This window comes from Mirounga angustirostris, unplaced genomic scaffold, assembly GCF_029215605.1.
Source record: "Mirounga angustirostris isolate CCGP_5_RB_7025 unplaced genomic scaffold, mMirAng1.0.hap1 SCAF_12, whole genome shotgun sequence".
Lineage (NCBI taxonomy): Eukaryota > Metazoa > Chordata > Mammalia > Carnivora > Phocidae > Mirounga > Mirounga angustirostris.
Window position 1 is genome coordinate 94,452,669 of NW_026991720.1, and position 22,285 is coordinate 94,474,953.

General features: G+C 49.3%; 1 protein-coding gene across 2 annotated transcripts in view; it reads right to left on the reverse strand.

The window, feature by feature from the left end:
* Window positions 1–2,451: 2,451 nt before the first annotated feature.
* Window positions 2,452–22,285, reverse strand: part of GLI3 (GLI family zinc finger 3) — a 276,807-nt gene continuing 256,973 nt past the window's right edge. Inside the window, exons 11-15 of one of the 2 annotated variants that reach the window (XM_064575454.1) lie at window positions 21,236–21,385; window positions 19,959–20,123; window positions 13,946–14,236; window positions 9,101–9,431; window positions 2,452–8,247 (exon numbers count right to left, since the gene is read on the reverse strand). In XM_064575454.1, coding sequence (XP_064431524.1) covers window positions 5,903–8,247; window positions 9,101–9,431; window positions 13,946–14,236; window positions 19,959–20,123; window positions 21,236–21,385 — 3,282 coding nt within the window. In that variant the 3' untranslated portion in view covers window positions 2,452–5,902. The remainder of the gene's footprint in view (window positions 8,248–9,100; window positions 9,432–13,945; window positions 14,237–19,958; window positions 20,124–21,235; window positions 21,386–22,285) is intronic. The other variant, XM_064575455.1, reaches the window with a different exon arrangement.

The window sequence follows — 22,285 nt, forward strand, 5'->3', positions numbered from 1 at the left end:
TCTAGACCACACCTTCCTGCGCTCCTCTGCCCCCTTTCCCATGTGCCCACCCCTCCTCTCGGCCCACGGGGCCAGCGTTCCTTGGGGCTTGGTCCTCAGCCTCGCACACCTGCGCCCGATAATAGCGTTCTTAGCGTTGGCTTCATCCGTCGCCTGTGTACCGAAGGCTCCCGAGTCCGGGTCTGTACTCGAGTCTCTTTTGGGCACCTGCCTGCAGTATGTCCCTCTTGTATTTTCATCCCCTCTCAACCTGGAAACATTTTTCTCCACATGCAACAGGTGGCAATGTCTAGAGACATTTTTGGTGGTTACAACTTGGGACGGAGGATGCTACTGGCATCTAGTGGGCAGTGGCCTGGAGTCCACTAACCATCCCACAGAATACAGGGCAGTTCCCCCCACAAAGGTTCACTGAGGCACAATGTCAACAATACAGAGGTTGAGAAGCCCTGTCCTATGCACTTCCGAGGGACAGGGCCCCAACTGAACTCCCTCTGATCATCTCCCACTGGGCATGCCACTGTATTCTGTGGTTCTGAGTCTGTCCCTCCCGCGGGGCTAGACGCTTATGGGCACACTGCGCTTTGCTCATCAGATAAAACATATGTCATCTGAAGGCAGGGACCCTGCTACTCAGAAAGAGGAAGGGGACCCTTTAGAGGCTTTTATGGTGATCTCGAGTATAGTATTGAAAAAAAATATATAAGAAAAGACAAATTAGAGAAATAGCTTACATTTCTGCCTTCCTTCCTTCCTGTGTGGCCACACAGTGCATGAGAAACTTTAAAAAGCGAAAATAACAGTTTAGATTCAAGGACTATTTCTAAAAAATATGAAGTTGAATGCCTAGGTAGGCTTAATCATCTAGGCCTGTGTTGGTAAAATGGATTTTTTTTTTAAATAAAAACTAACATTAGCAGAAAGATGAGCCCAGATTGTATTTGGAATGGTAAAGGCGTTATGAAGTAAAACCAAAGGGGGAAAAAACTGCCAAGAAAAGAACACTGGAGGTGAAAAGGATGAATATGATATTTTGGCAGTGGACTGATTCTTCCATCTATCCTAGCACTCTCTTATGAAGTTCTCATTTGGGTAATGTATAACATCTTTGAATTCCCCAAATTACTTAAGCCTTTATGAAATACTGAATGGATTGTACCTCTACCATTTTACCCCCAACTCTGCTCCTGCGTCTCCTTCTCGGGAGGCGCGTTTTAAACCCCAAGCTGCGAGACGCACCTGTCCGCCCGCTCGCAGTTAACTGCATCTAAGGGATGTGCCCCATTCCTGGGGCATTCCATTTCCCTCCTGCCTTTTCCATGAGCCTCATTTTTCCTGTTTTACTCTGACTTACTACGTGGAATATATCTTTGTACGCTGAAAATTTATAACTAAGGTAGAGTATAAATTCATTTTTTCCCTCCTTTTTTTTTTCTGAATTCATTTGGATGCCTTATGTGAGGGCTCTAGTTATGAAAGCAAAGAATTTTGGATTTAGGAGGGCAAGTCCTCCCTTGTGGATTAGGAGAGCATGAAGCATCCCTATGATTGCAGAATCCCCGCACGGGAGGACACATCCGTCACCCACAGGATGGGAGTCCCCCGGGGGCTTGCTGGTGTAGCTACAAGCCCATGTTCCAGGGCCACACTCACCATCCCGGGAGGCCTGGGGTCCTTACAACCATGGGGAAGCTGTGGCTGCTGAGAAAGGAGAAGGCTTTAGAGGCTTTTATGGTGACCTAGAGTATAATATTGAAAAAATATATATAAGAAAAGACAAATCAGAGAAATAGCTTACATTTCTGTCTGAAGTCAGTTCTTTTTTTTTTTTTTTTAAGATTTTATTTATTTATTGGACAGAGAGAGACACAGCGAGAGAGGGAACACAAGCAGGGGGAGTGGGAGAGGGAGAAGCAGGCTCCCCGCAGAGCAGGGAGCCCGATGCGGGGCTCGATCCCAGGACCCCGGGACCATGACCTGAGCCGAAGGCAGACGATTAACGACTGAGCCACCCAGGTGCCCCTGAAGTTAGTTCTTAAAAGCCACAGAAAAGTAGGTTTCCACCACGTCAAACATTTTGGTAGCATGTATTATACCCCGTATCCTTTGAAAAGTGGATAATTTATAGAAGAGAAACAAGTTCAGTGGTTAGACACTGAGCCATATTCACACTGCTTCCCCAGAGTTTGGCAAAGTGATAAAATTAAGAAAAACAATGACAGTTACAACTGGTGTGCCTCCCAGGTATACACCCCCATGTCACCACCGGCAGGGTGCACCAGCATCTTATTCTCAGCCTTGGGGATGAGGAATCTGAGTCTCGGGGCGGAAGTGCACTCAGCTTGTATGTGGGGGGCAGGGGGAGGGTCTGGTCCCAATGCAGGCTCTGGGTTTTTCCCAAGGAAGCATCTTTCCGTTTAGCTAGGGATCAAATAAACAACCCCGTAACAATTTCAGTACAAAGTGTTTTTTATTGACATTGTAAGAAACATTGTTCTTTCTGTTACAAAAGGACTAGGTGGTTCTGAAAGCAAAAGTAGAGTCCACGTGTGGCAGGACTGTGGCCCTGGGCATGAGGTGGGCGCGGGGGCATCGCACGGCTGCAGGCTGATCTGAGAAGGCCCAGGGCCGGCCACATCCAAACACTATGCCTACAATACTTAAATGTATTTACATGTGTTTCTTTTAAAAAAGGATTACACATTTTATTTTTTAAAAATCTAAAAAAGGTGAAAAAAAAATGAACTTGTCTTTTATTTTACACGTTTGCGGGATACACAACAGTAACTGGTCAGAAGAGAACATCCTCCATCAGTTCAAAACAACACGGGAAACCAGGTTCCAAGACAGCTCAGACTCCGCTCCGATCGTGTGCTCTTGGCTGGCCCGGGAGCGCGCGGCCTCGAGCTGCGATCGGGCAACACCAACTGGTCCCTCGCATCGACAAGATCAACGTAAAATAAGGCACATACATCGCAAGAATCACAACTCTGTGGCTCAAGAGGACGAGCCAACGTATGAGGAGCAGGTGCAGTCTCATTAGCTCTTCAGGAAATAAAACAAAACGGTTTAACAAATAAACACACGGTTCGCACAGACGTTCAATAGGAGTAGCATGTACGAGCCTGCATTGAGAAGTAGGCTGGGACCCTAGTGAGTTGCTGTCGTCACCCTCCAACGCGAGGGTCGGAGAAGTGGGGAGGAGGCTGGAGGCTGGAGGCTGGGGGTGGGTCCTGCCCGAGGAGATGCCAAGTCTACAGACGGAAGGCTTCCAAGTGGCCCCAACAGACCTCCCTTCCACTGACTGTTGGGTCACATCGTGGCACTCCTGGAAAAGTACACTTTCCTTCTCCCTCCCCCCGCTTCCCCATCTTTCTGAGATTTCCACAGAGAGAAGCCAAAGACTGCATTGAAGTAGGACTATCTCTGCAAACCTAAGGGCGGAAGGGAGGAAACCAAGTATGAAAAGGTGAAGAAAGGGAGCCACGCAGAGCAACACCTGAAACCACAGGACAAAGCAGAGGCACAGGATGACAACAGTCCTCCCCCAGCTGCCGTCCGTCCTTCCACGGAGGGCAGGCAAAGTAGGAACTTAGGGTAATTGTGAAGTGCAGGTCACATCTGGGAGTTTTACTGGGGAGGGACTCTGATGGAGGAGGAGGGCAAGGTGGTCCCGGGGACCACTGTCCTCACTCAGCAGGTTGCAGAACGCCCAGGTCCCAAGATTGGAAACCAAGAGCAGGGCAAGGCCAAACTGTGAGAGCTCATAAGGTCAGATCAGGGCGCAGAGATTCTGCTGTTTGTGGAAAAAGGAGATTCAGGGAACGGACCACTGATTTTGTGACTGGGTCATGACCTGTTTGAGGAACACAGAAAGAGCCTGGCTCTTTTCTATTGCGAAGTGGTAGACGCCACTCCACTGAGCTCACGCCAGTAGCTGTCTTTTGCTTTGGGGCTCTGTTCCAAAGCAGATGCGTCCTTTGACTTAAAAGCCGGTGCCGGATGGGGGTGGGGAGCGGTGGGAGAAGTCTCAGCACCCCTCCCAACGGTTTCAGGAACATTCGGTCGAAAGCAAACCCAACTTTCTTAGCCACAAAGTCTCAAAGGGCAAATTTACCTCCACGCTGAGTTTCTTGGTCCAAATGAGAGATCATGAATGTGAGAAAAATGGGCTGGTGCTAACATTTTTTCCTATCATTTCATGTTTTATTTTACTTGACTTTGTTGAATACTAATTTAAATGGCAGGAATAAAGGGGAAAAAGCCACACAACTGACTCATGAGTCACTTTGGATAAATCCAACTTCCAGGGTCAATGGGACAAAAAAGAGCAGGTAGTCTGAGGTGTTAGTACTTTATTTTTAATAGTTTACATATTTTTAAATGTAAAATGCTGGATAATCCATGTACTCTGTACACACATAGTATGTCTTTTATGTGTATTAGCTGCACATGGCAAGTAGCTGCACTTTTTTAGTCTTTAAATGTTTTAATCCAAAACGAAAGTACAAATTCAGTCCGCATGAAGGACTCACTGCCTAGAACATTTAACTTAAATGGATGCATCATTTAATAGCTAGGGTGTAAGAAAAGGCATCCACACATCTACTAACCATCCTCCCTAGTGCTTTCAAATACTAACAACGGTCAAGGTGATTTATTCCAAATGTCATTGTATGTGAGCTTTTTCCTTTACAACTAAGTTTTATAAATCCCTTAAAATAGGGTACTTAGAATAGAAATACTCCTTCGCTATAGTGGAATTAACGTATGTTAATGAAAGAGCTGGTTGCAGGGTCGTTTATTAAATACCTAAATACTTAGAACTATATATAATCAATTCTCGGTTATCTATGATAACAGGTGAAGAGCTGGAATTATAATCAACAAATACAGCAAACCCACAAATGTTCCCCAAACTATTTCTATCCAGTAGCTTCACTCTACAATCTACCTAACTTCTTGCCAGAACAGATGGAAGTCGCAGACCCACTGCCCTTCCCCTCTCTCCCTGGAGTGCCGAGCAACATGGAGCGGTCGTAGAGACAGAGGGAGGAGAAGCGACGTGGACAACTGAGACGTGAGCACATAGACGGACCTGCCCTGAGCACACAGACGGACGGGAGGAATTCTAAACCCCAACCGTGAGCAAACTCGTTCATCTGCCAGAGCCCCAAATTTCCGCTTGTGTGCAACCATTGAAAGCATGCCCGGACCTGAGTGGGGGCGGAGGGGTGCGTCAAAAATTGGTCATGTCTGCTAGAGCCCACCCACAAAGGATTCTTCAACTCACTATCCATAATCTGATTCTTGTGCCCAATGTGGGAATTACCAAAAAACAAAAACAAACAAACAAAAAAAACCAACAACCAAAAAAACACCCAAGAAAACAAAAAACAAAAAGAAACATAGAGCACATGTAAAGGAAAATTTAAAAAGCTGGAAGCGTAACCCCTTGGTCCAAAGCACACCAACTCCGATTTCCTTTGAGTAACAGAGAAACATGTCAAATCCTCTCGTTTGACCCCTCTTCGAAAAGAAGAACATGCACATCACACATTTACACTGGTTTACTAAAAAAGGGGGAGGGGCGGGCTTACAGTTAAAAAAAAAAAGGAAACAAAGAGGATAATTCGAGTGTAACAATACTGATTCAAAACTGAAATGGAAGACAGTTTCTCCCTAGAATACTTTAGGGTTGTTCAGAGTCCTTTTCCATAAAAGGAATATACTTGAAATACATCCCAGTTAGGTGAGATGAGATTGCTAAAATACATACAGGACTAAAAAAAACAAAAACAACAACAACAACAACAAAACAACAAACCAGCAAGAACCCGAGTCCATTTAATCTTTTAAACTGCTAAAGCTTCACGCTGGTTGGCAGCCTTTCTCCTAACACCTACTGCATCACTGCAAGGAATTTGCTTTCTTCCGCGAGGGAGGTCAGCAAGGAGCTCATGTCCCCGATGGCCATGTTGGTGGTGCTCACCGGCAGCGCGGGCAGTGGGAGGGACGCGCGCGGCGTTGTGAGGCGGGAGGAGCTGTGGGAAAGGTTCTGAATGATACTGGGGCTCAGGGCTCCCGACAGCAGGCTGGCGTGGTCCCCGTCGTCTATAATAGCATCAAAGTCAATCTGCACCCCTTCCAGGTCATGGCTGTCGAGGCTGTCAACCGTGCTCGTCACCTGGTTAGCACCTGGGGAGAGTAATTCAGAGTTTTCGGCGCTGGCCCCCGGTAGCAGGCAGTTGGCTTCTGAAATGGAGAATGAACCAGTTTTCATGTCTTGCTGCTGACTGAAGCCAACGGTTTGGTCATAGAACTGACCAGAGTAACTCTGCGCGTTCGAACAGAGCGGATGGGGCTGCCCGTGCATCTCCATCTTGACGCCATTCACCCTGCAGGTCTGACTGGTGTCACTGAGCTGTCCCTGCTGCACAGTGAGGCTGCCCCTCAGCACGGCCTGGCGCCTGATGCCCCCATAGCCGGCACACGCCTGGTAGCTCCTGGAAGCTGCCAAGCTGGACGGCTGGCTGCCGAGACAGGGGTGCCCCGGCAGGCCGCTCTCCGGCCCTTGATAGATGTTGATGTGTGAGGTAGCGCTAACCTGCCCTAGCATCTGCTGGCCGGCGCGGCCTGCCCCTTGGTGGTCACTGAGCAGCTGAGGGGCTGGGTACCCCTGGCCCACCAGGTCTTGGGGCGCCACGCCATTCATGGCGCCACCTGCTGATTCGTTGGGCGCCACCGACAGGCCAAAATCTGGCTGGCTCCCGTTCGCCGGCACTGCGGCGCTTTTCAACTTTGCCGCTTGAATCCCAGCACCACAGGCCCCGTCGAGCAGGCCGGGGCCCCCGGGCTGCCTGTTGAGGCAGTTTCCATACGGCTGGGCCTTGTAGGGCTGTTCGTGGAAGGCGTTCCCGCTGGTGCCAGGCCCACCGCCTCCGCTGCTGTGGCTCACCAAGTGCTCTGGGCTGCCATAGGAGCTGCCGGGCTCAGCGAGGGCCGGGTACCCCCCAGTGGGGCCGGCCCCGCTCCTCAAGGGATGCTGTGGGTGGACGCCCATGTTGTTGTAGAAGCCGAAGGCTCGGGCCTGCTGCGCCGCGGCCCGGTGGCCACATTTCAGCTTGGAAGAGCACAGGTCGGCGCTGCCGGAGCTGACCTCATTCCACTGAATGGGCAGGTCGGATTTGCTGGCTTCTGGGCAAGGCTGCTCGAGCGGTCGGTACTGCTGGCTGGCGTGGCCGGCGTGGCCGTCTTGCAGCCCGGGGGGGTCAAAGTCTCCATGCCCACTCCCCAGGCCGGGCCCGTGGGGCACTTTGCCGTCATCGGAGACGGCACTTTGGAAGGGCTGCTCATACCCTGCTTGGGTCTGGGCATTTAAATACTGCACCACGTCGTCGGGCAAGAAATCCTCCTCGTTCAGGTTCAGCTCGGCATCCATGGTCAGGGACTCCAGGGTGACGTTCTCGGTAATGCTTGGAGGACAGGGAGACGCCGGGAAGTGGCGGGGCTGGCCGCCCTCGGGCCGCGTGTAGTTTTGAAGCACGAAGTTGCGCTTTTCCAGGGAGGGAGGCAGCGCTGGAGGGCTGAAGCTCTGCAGGCTGCTGAAGCGCTGCACCCGTGGCAGGGAGAGGCTCTCGGACACCGTCCTCACTGGGTCGCTGGCCCTCCTCACGCCGTTGCCCAGCCCGTCGGCAGGCAGCAGAGGGCGGCGGCCGTGACCGTGGGCGCCCCCGTCGCTACACCTCCGCGGAGGGTGCACGGGGGGCAGGGCCCCCGCAGGCTCCCTGCTGTCCCCGAGCAGGGCCATCCTGGTCTTCAGGCTCATCCTCTCCATGTTGGGCAGTGGGGTGGGGGGCGGGCCGCCCGTGGCCGCCGCGTACTTGGCTTTCAGGCGGTACTGCTGTGCTGGCGTGAGGCTGAGCAGGCTGGGCAGCCCGTCTCCCTGGCTGGCCTCGCTGGACCTGCGCGAGGCGTCGGTGGAGATGGGGTCGTAGGAGTCGGCCACGCTCACGTTCTGGGGCCGGCCCTCGGCCTGGGACGCCTCGCTGGATCTCCGGCTGGAGAAGCAGGGGGAGATGCCCGAGGAGCGGCGGCTGCTCAGGTAGGCAGAGCTGATGGTGCTGGTGTTGCTGTCCCTCCGGTTGAGCATGTTCAACATGGTGATGTCCACGCCCGAAAGGTCGCTTCTGTTCGGGAGAAGAGTCACGGGCCCGCCCAAGCTGCAGCTGGTACTGGGCTGCGTGCCTGCAGAGAAAAGGGTGGGAGACGTGCAGTCATTTCGGGAGGACTGGAAACAGGTCAGGGTGCAGGATGGGGTGAAACCAGTTTCGGGTTCCCTGGGCCCGGCAGTGTCTGCCCCAGCCCCCCACCTCTGCGGCGCGGCCCCGAAGTCCAGGGAACCGTGAAGGAGTGGGTGCGGCTGCGTTGCCAAGAATCTTTATTTACGAGTCCGCAGGAAAGTTTGCAGACCCCGGCTTACACAGAACAGTAAACGCAGCCTGGATCACTTAAGCTCCTCACAGGTGCAGGGCACAGTGCTCTGGGTCCAGGCAAGTCCAAGGCCAAAGGCATTCGGGGAGTGTCCTATCTACTCAGGGCTTCCTCTGACATCTGTGAAGGTGGAGCATGCCTGGGTTGGACGGTGGGGAGCTTCACCCTTAGGAATACGCTCCAGGCAGTGAGTGTCATCTCAGAAGCAAAACCTGACGTGGGGCTGCCGACCTTCCTTGACCTGGGAACACATCAGTCAAGGTGGCTGCTGAGCTCCCAGGTGCAGACAGGAAACCGGATGGCAGTGCTAACCCCGGATGTCTCTGCTGGGGAGTTCCTCAGCCCGGCCCAACAGTTATGATCTCACCGTGAGAACATGAGTCACACACAGAGTGAGCATACTGGGCGCTACCTTCTGTGTCCGCAGTATCCCCTCATCACCTGCTTTTAAAATACGGACTCTCCCAGAAAGGCAACACCGAAGTGTGTGGTGACGGTAGAATTTCAGGACCGGGTTGGGGGGACACACCAGCACACACCGAGCGGCTCGGGTGCGCGGACCGAACAGACAGCCTGGGGCCGACGTGAGGTGGGGCACGGGACTCACCGTTTCCCATGAGAGGAGACACTGCAGGGGCTTTGGGGGGTAGGACGGGGTTCAGTCGTGGAAGCATTCCATTCACTTGTTTGAGCCTTTCTAGTTTTACGTGCTCCATCCATTTGGTCCCTGCCGGGTTCCTCCTGGCTTGCAAGGCCAGGGCGGTGGTGGCCGTGGAAATGGTCGAGTCCATGACTGGGGTTTCGTCGATGGCGCCGAGGTCCCCCACACCACCTCCGTCGGTCAGAGGAAGCTCGAGCCCACTGCTGGAATAGTTGCTGATGGGGGACTGTTGGTTGCTGCATGAAGACTGACCACCAGGGCTTGGCTGAGATGTCTGCTGGGGTCAAGGGCAAAGGCAAGAGACGTCACCGGGAAGGAGAAAGGCAGGGGAGCTCATGCAGACGCTCGACCTGCAGGGGGCTCCGGGGGTGGCGTGAGGAGAACCGTGTGCCGGGGAATGGAGGTGGCCTCTCTCAACGACAGCGGCTGAGGGGATGCCGGGCAGATGTGCGGGGGGCGGGGGGGGCAATGGCAGCAGGGCATGCTGAAGGGGGTGGGCGGTGACCGGCACGACATCAGCCACGGAACCCTGCCCCAGATGCCAACTCTGCCAAACAGGCTTCCTCGGCTCCAATCCCACTTGCACGACTTGACTTGATTCTTTGGGCAAAATACTCAGTCACTCTAGACCTGTTTCCTTATCTACCAAATGGGGACAACTTAATCAGTTTTCGGGACTGTGGCGGGAATTAAGTGTCAGGCTCAGAGAGCACACGAAATATAAAACGACCTGGGAAACGGTTCCTGATTGGCTCCGCAGGCATTCGCGGCTCACCTGACCCCAGGGGGCTTTGGTCCGCAGGTTCGCCCTGCTTGGCTACAGCGTCCATGGGAGATGGGCACTCGAGGCACACACGACCTCCTTTCCCATGAGACCCTCTCTGAGCTGCTCAGGGCTGGTTCCCCAAGCTCTGTGCAACCTCCCCGCTTCTGTCTACACCTGCCTGCTCTGTAGAACCCCAACCAGGCTGTTCACAGAGGCAGCTGTAAGAGGCAAAACTTCAATCCCTTGGCTTCTGCTGTACCCAGAGGGGAAGAAAGGCTGCAGGTTACAGCCATCTGAATCTGGGGAATAATCTTACCGTTTCCCCTAAAGTGCCCTGGCGTTTCTCTGGGAGAACAGGGTAATGTTTCCCTCACCCCAACTGTGGACTGTATCAGCCAGTTCTGCAACTAGATAGAAACTTGATCCAGGGCACTGGAGCTCCGTCAGGGAAAGGAACCACCCGCCCCAGGACTCCGGGAGACGGGGAGTGGAGAGCTGGTGATCCTCAGGTCTGGTGGGGTCGGGGGGGGCGGAACACCAGGTAAAATGGCCCTCAATGACCGGTCTGCACAACCTAGAACCGCTCTGAAATTGCATTGGTGAATTCAATTGGCTGACAAACAGTATAACCCCTTTTGTGTGGATAAGGAAAGCGACGTTCAGAGAAGTTCAGTGACTGCCCAAAATAACAAAGTCACAAAGTCAATGCTAAGACTAGCCTAGACTCCCAGCCAGGTACCACAGGGCCCTCTCCAGCGTTACTGTAACAACTGGAACCTGAGAGCAGCCCCAAGAGCCCGTTCTCCAGGGAGAGAGAACCACAGGCACTCAGGTACGGACTCCCACTGTTGTCCCAGATGGGGTGCACAGCGCTGTTGGGAAGGGCTTCTCGGCACAGGGCTTCTCAGTAGAACCCCTCACACTTGTTCCGCAACCACACTACATACAGCCAAGCAGATGAACACTTTCTAAGTGAGTGCCATGTGATACACCGAGTCTGTCCTGGGCAACCAAGCAGAGCCAGATGAGATAAACAAATCTGATGGTGAGTTCAGGAAGCCTTGCTCACGTTTTGCTTCAGCAGAATCCTGGGGGGCCAGGCCACCTGCTCCTTCCCAAGGTACGTGGAGCATGCGGGGCTTCGGAGGTCTTTGCCTCTTGGACTGTCAGCTCAGAGTGTGTGCCAGTGAATCTGTGTGTGCACGTGTGTGTGCGTGCACATGCACGGCAGACTCGCCTCCACAGGGCACGGAAGGGGGCACACAGGCATTTACGACCAGAGAGCTGCTCAGAGGAGTCAGACATTTCCATACAGATTAAACTGCGAACAACAAATGGATCCAGATCGTCCTCAAAGAGAGTAGTATCGGTCTGGCCCCAAAGTGAATTTACATGTGTCAATTTGATAATGAAATAGTCTTTGAGAACATCTGCTTGGTTGGCCGGCTATGATTTGTTATGAAAACCTAGACAAAAAGAACAATGAATTTCACCATCTAACTCCACATTTCCACATGCTGAATGGTCAAAACACATTGCTTCTATGTTTGAAATGTAGCTGAGTAATGTTCTCTACCAAAGATATCACAAAGCACAAGAACTAAGGAAAAACCAAATGCATAGAAGTTAAATGTTAAAACGAACACAAAACAAAAAGAGCGGAGAAGCCAAAATTCCCTCACCTTATTACCCACTGTCCTTAGGAAGTGAGAGAACAAGACATTTAGGAGCATTACACAGAAGAGATGTGGAATTAATAAGAAAAAAGAAGAAAGAATTTAATTCATAGCACAATGATCAAAGACATGTTTTTAAAGAAAGAATATTAGACATGTAAATCTTATATGCATTAGTAAATGTCTACAAAGCGATCTATTCATATCTACATGTGTATGGACATATACAGACAAAATAATCCCCTGTGGGAAATTTGATTAATTTATTATTAGCCTTACCTATAAAATATGGAGCCTCGTATCAATCTCTATGATCCCTCCCAGCCTATGTTTCTGTGATTTCATTACTTTATAAAATAGTTCACATCTTGGGGCCTCTCAGATGTCACTGAGCCAAATAACTACACGTTCTTATTTCTACCAATTTTCTTTTTAAATAATGGGTGTTTAGAGAGGAGATGACAAGTTTTCTTGAGCTAGGGATGTACATTCAAGGTACAAGAGGCTCTGGGTCCTTAGGATGGCCGAAGAACATAAATCATTGTCTTTTGATGACATAATCTAGGAGACTACAAATTCATTTTCCTTGTTTCATTAAACACTTGAGGATAAACTGCTGAATGTTCTGCACATTGTACAGGTGGACTTTATTTTAGGAAATGGATATGTGGTCCTCCCAAAAAGTATGTACAACACCGCTTATGAACTGATTAATTTTACAGTATGGTGATGAGTCATAATACATACATCAACTTTTGACTAAGGTGCTTTTTATTTTTCTTTTAATTTTTTGACTAAAGTGCTTTATATTTATTTTTCTTTCTTTCTTTTGACTAAGGTGCTTTTTAAAAGCAAAATATAGCTACCCACTGGGAAGTCATGATAAATCTGGATAGCTTATCTGTATTATTTTTGGCTACACTTAACGTCACCATCTAAAACTCTTAAAACAAACTCAGTAAGTCATTAAAATTCAACCGATGATTAAATTCCACTCAGTCAACTCTGGAATTGTACACATGCATTATTTCCTATCCATAGGTACTGCTGCATGGTGACATCACCCAGGAACTCCTAGGATGTCCATCCAATTGCTGGACTCTTCTAATTTTAAGAAGAAACTTCCTGAAACTGAGTACAGCTACGTCTGGCTGACCACTCCCGTGCATCTGGAAATCCAAGCACACGACTTCTATCTGGTATGTTTCCTCCATATACAGAGTGCCGGACAAGACCCCAACACATTCGCGGAGCTGACTCTGTTACGTATGCTGCCAAATACAAATGTACCGGAGCTCTTCCGATAGCTACTCTTTTCATTCTTCTTGTTGCCTTTCTTACAGTTTTAGACGCTTTAGTATGGCATGTCCTTAACCAAAAAAAAAAAAATCACCAAGGGAGTTTGCAAGAAGCTGCAACAGTAGCATAATCCATGTAGCAGTCTGGTGACTGATACGGCCCCAAACCAGAATGATTTCTCCTGACGACAGCTTTCTGTCTGCCCCTGCTCTTTCCCTCCTTGGTTCGAGCGCCAATGCACAAATGGTCTCCAGTCTATCAAGCCCATCCCGAGCCTGGCAAAGGGGGTTGGCTTTTCTAAAGATCAGCCGTGCCAGGTCATTCGCCACCCCTGGTAAAATATAACCTCTGTCCTCCTCACTCCTCTTTACTCCTGCACATGGTCCTAGGGCCCCACAGCTCCTGTTGCAATGCCCTGCTCCCCAGGCCCTGCGCCTTCCCCCCCCCCCGAGTGCTAAACTTGAGGGCCACCCACTCCGCCGCCCCCATCACATCCTCAAGTGCGCTGGCGGTTTGCTCCCCTCTCGAACGGAGAGGCGGAACAAACCGGCAGAGGAGGGCGGCGGAGTGGGTCTTTCACACTCGTGGGAAAGACTCATCACACTGAGTTGTGAGTATTTGCTTTTCGGTGGTCTGTCTATCCCCCGGGACTGTACACGCCTAAACAATAGGGACTGTGGCTTTTTTATCTCAGGGTCACCAGGGCAAAGCACAAAGCAAAAGACTAATTTACAGAAAGACGGAATGGCTGATTTTCTACATTACAGGTCTACTGAAAATGTAGACAGTCGTGCCTTTCTTTCTACTGCCACGACGTGGTATGGTTCCAGACTGATTTTAAATACCAGTTAGCAAACCCTGACGCTCTTTTCTGAGTTATTCTATGCCGATGAACCTTAAGTAAGGAATCCGGGTCTCTGAGCTCCTGACCCCTTCAATCAGAGCCCAACGCAGTGAGGACCCGGGCAGTCTAGTCCCTCCTCAAGCCCTCGCTGACTTTCTAAAATGACCTAGGCTTGGGGACAAGCAGAAGGAAAGTGAATGACATACCATGGGCTTCTCTGCCTTGACTGCTTTCACTTGGAGGCATTCATCCCGCTTTGAGGTAGTATTGCTGAGGTCCTTCTGCTCCCCAAGGGCTCCCTGAGTCTGCCGGCCAGGCGACCGGGACTGTGAATGGCTGCCGGAATCACGGGGTGGGGGGGGGCGAGGATGAATGTCCCCACGCTGCTTCTTGGTCACATGAGCCTCTGGGCCATGCACTGTCTTCACGTGCTTCCGGAGGGAACTCGGGTCTGTGTAGCGCTTCGTGCAACCTGGGATTTTGCACACATACGGTTTCTGCCAAAAGCCACAAGAACAAAATAAGAGATTGTTATCAAAGTGCTAATGCCCCAGCCCAACAGTCTCATGGACGCACACCGTAGCTTTCTTTCAAAGCACTTCCACAAAGCTGGGAAGTATTCAGATACCTCTGGGTACTAAGGGTTTAATAAAGGCCATTTGAACACTGCTCAGGGGCCAGTGAATCTAGTTTTAATAGACTATTATTTTAGAGAATGCTCAAGGAGAGCTACAAATGTGCAAATCGCCTGTATATGCTTGGAAACATTTATCCCATGAATAGGAAGAAGGATCCTGGTGTCGGGGTAGTTTCTCAATAGGTATTTGAAGATGGTGATGGGGAAGACGATGATGATGATGATGGTGACAACTATAGAAGGCTCCGACCCCCATCACCTCATCAGAAGAATGCTATATGCCTTTGGGAGAATTTGTATGAAGAAATTTCTTAGGGACTCCTGGTTCTCAGATCAAAAATCACTACACCCGTTGTGAAAATGTGCACATAGGCATCGTAAAAAAAAAATTGCCTATAGCCTCTTCCGTGTTAGATATGACTAAAACATGTCCATTTGGGTCACATTACAACAGTGTGGGATGTTTGGGGCTCAGAATATCCAGAACTTTTCTGATCCTCAAAGCTGTAAAGCCCTGTTCGACCGTCTATGAATGCTCACTCACAAACTGAGAAGGGCTGATGGATGGCATCCTGGAAATGAGGATTCCTGTCTGGCTCTGCTCCTGAGTATTAAGGCCTGTGAATTATATATTCCATGTTCCATGTGGGCTGGTGACCAAACCTACAAATGCAGTCATTAAAAACTCTATGGATGCTTATAGCTACACTATTTACTCAAATCATAGAATCGTAGGCATTTACTCATGATCAACATCAAAACTGGGATTTTGTTTACCTGGCTTGAAATATAATATAGTCACGAATCCTTACAAGAATATGTATCTGTATATGTAGTGAAAAGAAGGGCCATATGCACCCCAATGTTCATAGCAGCAATGTCCGCAATAGCCAAACTGTGGAAAGAGCCGAGATGCCCTACAACAGATGAATGGATAAAGAAGATGTGGTCCATATATACAATGGAATATTACTCAGCCATCAGAAAGGATGATTACCCAACTTTTACATCAACATGGATGGGACTGGAGGAGATTATGCTAAGTGAAATAAGTCAAGCAGAGAAAGTCAATTATCATACGGTTTCACTTATTTGTGGAACATAAGGAATAGCATGGAGGACATTAGGAGAAGGAAGGGAAAAATGAGGGGGGGGGAATTGGAGGGAGAGATGAATCATGAGAGACTATGGACCTGAGAAACAAACAGGGTTTTAGAGGGGAGGGGGGAGGAGGGATTGGTTAGCCCCGTGATGGGTATTAAGGAGGGCACGTACTGGGGGCGCCTGGGTGGCTCAGTTGGTTAAGCGACTGCCTTCGGCTCAGGTCATGATCCTGGAGTCCCGGGATCGAGTCCCGCATCGGGCTCCCTGCTCGGCAGGGAGTCTGCTTCTCCCTCTGACCCTCCTCCCTCTCATGCTCTCTGTCTCTCATTCTCTCTGTCTCAAATAAATAAATAAAATCTTAAAAAAAAAAAAAAGGAGGGCACGTACTGCATGGAGCACTGGGTATTATATGAAAACAATGGATCATGGATCACCACATCAAAAACTAATGATGTATTGTATGGTGACTAATATAACATAATAAAATTTTAAAAAATAAAATAAAATTTGTTAATCATGAAAAAAAAAAAAAGAATATGTATCTGTGTAGACCAGAAGATGAGCTATTAGGTAAGCGATAGTCATAAAAAGCATGATTAGTATAATGTACCCATTATATTAAAAAAAGATGTCCTGTCTTATAGAATGTATGTGTCTAAAAGATGCTTTTTCGCTAAAAGCCCAAGAACAGACTGAGTGCTACATAAAATGATGAAATGCCCTAATGTAGTGAAGACTCCGAAAATTATCCCGAGAGACTTCACCTCCAAATTTGAGATTCTTTTGGGGGAGAATTGATTCCCATTAACTATGAATTACTTCTATTCAGGGGCTGGTGTGATTTCAGCACATATATAATGAAACGAGCGCATTGACTTCTATGCATTAGGGACAGAAGAATGGCTCCAGCAATGAGTGCTATTACCTTACGGCATCCTGACATCGGCCCAACGCCGGCTCACCGCGCTGCCGTGATGGACTGTTCTATCAGCGGGCACGCCGGGATGCATGGCGCAGGTGTCGGGGGCAGGGGGCACGGGGGCGCGGGGAGAGAGCCGGGCCCGCATTACACGCCTGAGGAGCTACTCTTCCCATAAGTATATGCATGTGTATACCCTGGGTTAGCTTGGAAAGGGGGACACAGATAGAGGTGGAAAGTCTTTGCTTGCCATCAATGACTGAAATGAAATATAAGTGTACGCAGGGATAATAAATGTTGTCAGTCTCACTGAGTTCCCTGTGTCTCCCGTCCTAGACGTTCAACTTTTGCCATGGTTGTTTCCTTTTTGACTCACTCAACTGAAAGGTACTTCGTGAAAGTAATTGCTGTGTTTTTTACTTGACTTTGTAGCATTTATCCAACTAAATTTTTCAATAAACGTTTAATGGTCCTCACTATAGGCAAGACTCATATACTGCAGGATTTAATGTCCAGGGTTACAAAATGTGCAGGAAAAATAAGACAGCATGTAATTATCACCAGGCCCAAGTATGAATGCCACAGAAGGATGTGGACGGAGGACAATCATGTTTTAGTTGGGATGACTGTGGGGAGCATCGGTTACTACGCTTTTATATCTGGGTATAACACCCAGCTCGTGGGGTCTGAGGGTGAAATAAGACGATATATGAAACGCTCATCACGATGTGTTTGTGGCACAGAGTAATTGCTCAGTGAACCAAACTTTATTAGGAGAAGGCTCTGTAGCTGGGTCCTGAAAGTAGACCAAAATTCTGAGGGATAAAAATGAAGGTAAGAGGATGTGAAAGGAAAGCCACAGTCCAGAGGCAGGACCGCTTAACGCATGTGGGTGTGGCTGTCCCGTTCCACTCATGGCCACAGAGGTCAGAGGTCAAGCCTGGAAGGGCAGGCTTGGGCCGGGTGCCAGCAGGTGCAAGCCGAGAGAATCTAAACTTTCCCTCTAGGAAAGAGGAAGCCACTGGACTGTTCTGGAAAGGGAGATACAACTGAGTCAGAGCTCAAGGATACTTGCCTAGTGTGGCTTTGGGGGGACATGAGCTGTGTGGTCTAGAGTCGGGATCCCTGGCAGAGGCCACTGCTATGGCCCCAAATGGGTGAGGCAGCCTAAGGGTGCAGGAGGAAGGCCAGACTGGCTTCCCGAGTGGGAATGATGCCCCTCCTGTTCAAGTCCACGGTATTCTGTTCTACACCCACAACAGCAAAGCGTGCGCCACCTAACTAGCTATCGATATTTGTTTAGGGAATGAATGGAAGTACAAATAAATGAGAGCAAATAAATGAAAGGAGATACCTAGATTTATCTAGGACCGGCTCATGACACAAATCTAGATTCTTAATTTTGGTGGATGTGAAGCCATCCATCATTTACACGGAGGGCCAAAGCCTTGCGTGGTCAAGGTGGTTAACTTAATTTAGATACACTGCTCAACCCTGGCGAAAGATATGATTGAACAGGATAACTTTTAATCTCATAATGGATAAACGCTCACATGGCGCTACACTCTTGACCTCACGGAAGTGGACAAGCTCCACTCTAATGCATTTAAGCAAAGCAAACAGCTATGCACATAATTTAAGTCCTTAAGAAAGATAAAAAGCTGAGTAAGTATGTGTGTATATGTTCACTGCTAATCCTACCACACCCACTGCCCCAATTTCTCCACAATAACAGGAGGGAAACTTGTCCTAAAATCTATAGGAATGAATACTTTCTAAATTTCTAGAGTGCAGTTAAATATATCAATTTAATTCTAACTTAATCGAATCCCCTAAAACATTTTAAATTGAGATATAATCCACATACCATAAAAAGAACCCTTTTAAGTTGCACAATTCAGTGGCATTTAGTACATCCACAATCTTGTGCAACTATCACCATTTATCAATCAAATTCCAGAATATTTCCAACATCTTCCAAAGAAATCCTGTATCTATTAGCAGTCACCCCCTATTCCCTTCCCTCAGCCTCTGGCAACCACTGATCTGCTTTCTGTCTCTACGGATTCGCCTAGACTCCCTAAAACTTTGCACAAAACAAGAACAGCAGATTACATAGCAACTTCTACATGTAGTAAAGGCGTTTTTGACATAAAAAAATGGAGATGTGGCAACTCCCCTAAAGCATCCTCCAACAGCTGATTAATAATAAGAGACTCCAAATGACGTAAGTCTCCTTATTCTGCCATGACCCTTTCAAAAAGAGTCTGTACGTGTGAACCTGCATGTATGAGCTGAAGAGTGAGTGTGGTCTTTTTAAGAAAAGTGTGGCTCATCCCATTAAAGATGTGTTTGCTCTGTCCTGTAAGCTGAAGGGACACTTGGAGAGGACCTTACAGCCAATGGTCCCTGAGCTGCTGAGCCAGGTCATGTGCTCCTTCTCTCACATTGTCAAGCAAACTGATGACCTCCTTAGTGGGGCAGAACTACGTCTCATGTTAACAAATTCTGGCTAAATATCCCATTTCTATGCAAAAGGCGGGGAGCCTTTTTGTTAATCTCTGGATTCATTCAAGAGAAGGTTTCACAGAGGAGCCAGAACTTTGCGCTAGACCTTCTTCAAAGAGAAGTTGGAGGCCTTCAGGCAGACATGCATTAAAACCCAGGCAAAAGGGCGCCTGGGTGGCTCGGTCGGTTAAGCGACTGCCTTCGGCTCAGGTCGTGATCCTGGAGTCCCGGGATCGAGTCCCGCATCGGGCTGCCTGCTCGGCAGGGAGCCTGCTTCTCCCTCTGACCCTCCCCCCTCTCATGTGCTCTCTCTGTCTCTCTCATTCTCTCTCTCAAATAAATAAATAAAATCTTAAAAAAAAAAAAAAAAAAAAAAACCCAGGCAAAATAATTTGAAATCACTTTCATTCTTAAGGCTGCTCTGAAATTCTGGGGGGATGACTATGGACAAACCACAACACAACAGGAACCACCCACCAACATTGAAGCTTTATCCAATATGCGATCTTAAATGACGGACTAGAAACCATTCTGGATTTCTGAGAATAGCTCGAGAGCCTTTGGAATTTAGAATGCCTGGAAATCATGTTTGGCCACGGCTGGCTGCCCTGTAAAGGTCTTTTTGGCCAGAACGCATTTGAGGACACCACCTGGAGAAAGCAAGGAAAAGCGGCCGTCTATCCTTGCTGCTCACGGGGTCGTCCTCTGCAGGGATTCATGCTATTCCAGGCAGAGCAAGTGGGTGGAATGCCAAAGTTAAATGCTCCTACTGTTTGACCAGTAGGTGGCAGTTCTGAACAAGGCGAAACTTGCTTGCCAGGGGTTTGAAGTTCCCTCTGGGTCTGCATTACTCACCAAACCAGGACCCTTTGCAGCCAGCCCCATGGCAGAGGAGGCTCTAGGCCTTCACCTGCAGCCTCAGCGCCCAGTCTTGCTGGGCCAAGAGGAAATGAAACGGAATGGTCCTTGTCTCCAAGTGCATTGCCCGTGAGGGCTCTTTGTTTCCACCCTGAGCTCGGGGCCCAAACAGTGTCTCGTGGGGGAGCCTCACCTCATTGGAATGCGTCCTGTTTTGGTGCTTGGCGCGATCGGAGGCATTTGAGAAAGCCTTGTTGCAACCTTCGTGCTCACAGACGTACGGTTTCTCTCCAGTGTGAGATCTCAAGTGCGTTTTCAAGTTTTCTAGTCTCGAGTAGGCCTTTGTGCAACCTTCAAACTGAGGACAACAGGTAAATCTGCATTACCCCACACAATAACGGCTTATGCCTAACACCCCCTCAAAATTGATGAAAGACTGACATTTCGAGGGTCAGCAGCTTTTCAAAACCGAGGAACAAAAGTCTACTAAACTCTGCATTTATTGGGATTCAGATGGGGCTCAGTGCAGTTCAAGAGACAGCATTTTCAGGGCTACTAAAAAGTCCTGGAGGCTTTTTTTTTTTCTTTTTTTTTTAATAGACCACTCAATGTGGACAATGGGTTTCATTATCTGCTCATTGATCTCCTCAAGTTCCCACTGATTTTAGATTCAGCACAAAGTTCACTAATATGGCTTTGTGTCCATACAAAGGCATGGAATTTGATCGTGTTTGTAAAGGGCCTTTAAGATGTAAAGCACAGGGCTGAGCAGTGCCCAGTGAGCCTGGAGGCACCTCGGTGAAAGGAGGCTTAGTCCCAGCCCTCTTGTGGGTCTACACAGGGCCATGGGGACGGACTAGGAAGGCAAAGGAAAACTCTGAAGTCACGTGGGTTCTGTTTTTAAAAGTGAGCTTAAGGGTTTCAAGTCGAAGCTGGCACCTCCCTCTGCCCTCCGGGTCCTCCCGCGTGATGGGTATTAGTGCTAGGGCAGGATGCTGGCCACACACTCATTCCCAGTGCCCACCAGTGCATCCCAGCTGCCGCCCGCCCGCCTGCCAGTCTGCTGTCCAATGTGGGAGCCACGTGCCACCAGAGGCTGTCGATATTTACATTTTTAAAAAATGAAATTACAAAAATCAGTTCCTTGGTTGCTCTGGCCAGGTGTGCGAAGCACCCGAGGGGCACACGTGGCCTCCGGCTACCTTGTCGGACAGGGCAGGTCAGAGCGCTTCCGCTGTCCCCCGAAGTGTGGTTGTCAGGGCTCCTTCTCCACTTCTGGCCTCCCCCCCATCCCAGAACACCCTCTCAGAACTCCGGGCATTCATCACAGACCCGGCTCCTCCCGCCGCCTGGCCGGGTCCATCCGCACAGCGTGCAGACGCCCCACCCCCCGCGGGGGAACCCGAACCCCAGCCTGACACGCGCCCCTGCCGGGTGGCCCCCCGCCCGCAGCTCGTGCTGCACACTCACAGTGCATTTGTGAGGCTTTTCCCCCGTGTGCCTCCTCATGTGCACCACCAGCATGTACTGGGCTTTGAAGGGCTTCTGCTCTCTCGAGCAATCCAACCACCGGCACACGAATTCCTTCTTCTCGCCGTGAATATGGTCGTTATTTATATGCTGGGGTGGGGAAAAAGAAAGGGAAAGTGCGTGGGAATGCAGGACTCATTTCTGAAGGTGACAGAAGGGAGGGCAAGAAGTGCCCCAACCCTCAGCCCTAAGGAACATAGGATAACTTTATATATAGATGATCTTTTTTTTTTGGTATGTTTCTTAAGTAAATTTGCTCTTAGTAACCGTGCACGTAAATTTCCTAACCAGCAGGAGTGGTACTATTTGGAGGAGGCCTGGTGGCCCAGAAAAGGTACCGCACACGGCCTCTGAAAAGGGGAGCTGTGAAATGGGGTGAGCCCATGCGTCCTCGCTGGGCCTCCCCCTTTTTCACCTGCCGAGTGGGGGTCAAGGTCAACAGAGCACAAGGGAACTCCGCAGCTCCCACCGCTCGGGTTAGCGCTGCGGCTGAGATCTCAGGAAGGGAACACACACACACACGCACACACACGTGTGCACGCACACACGTCATTCTGTGACAGGAGCACCAACAACCGAAGCGCTTTCTCAAACTACACTTTAGTTCCAATTAGTGGGATTTTTTTCTTCGATGAATCACAGACAAATAAACCAAATACTGAAGAGAACCAGGAGACCAAAGAAATGCTATCGTCTCTGGATCGTAGCCTTCTTGATGTACAAAACACAGGGATGGCTCACCTAGGCTCCAAGGTTCCTTTCCAGCTCTATAGAACTCGCTTAACTTCATTTGTAAAACAAAGACGAATTTCCCTGAATGCCTCATTAATTCAGTTTTAGAACCATTTTTTTATATAGTTCCTCGGGGTCATATCTCAAGGGTCCTACAACCGGAAGACACAAAGAACCCTACAGAAACACCCAAGGAAGAGAAGGTTCTCACCTTGGATCAAATTTAAGTCAGTTTAAGTAAGACGATTATGTGATTTA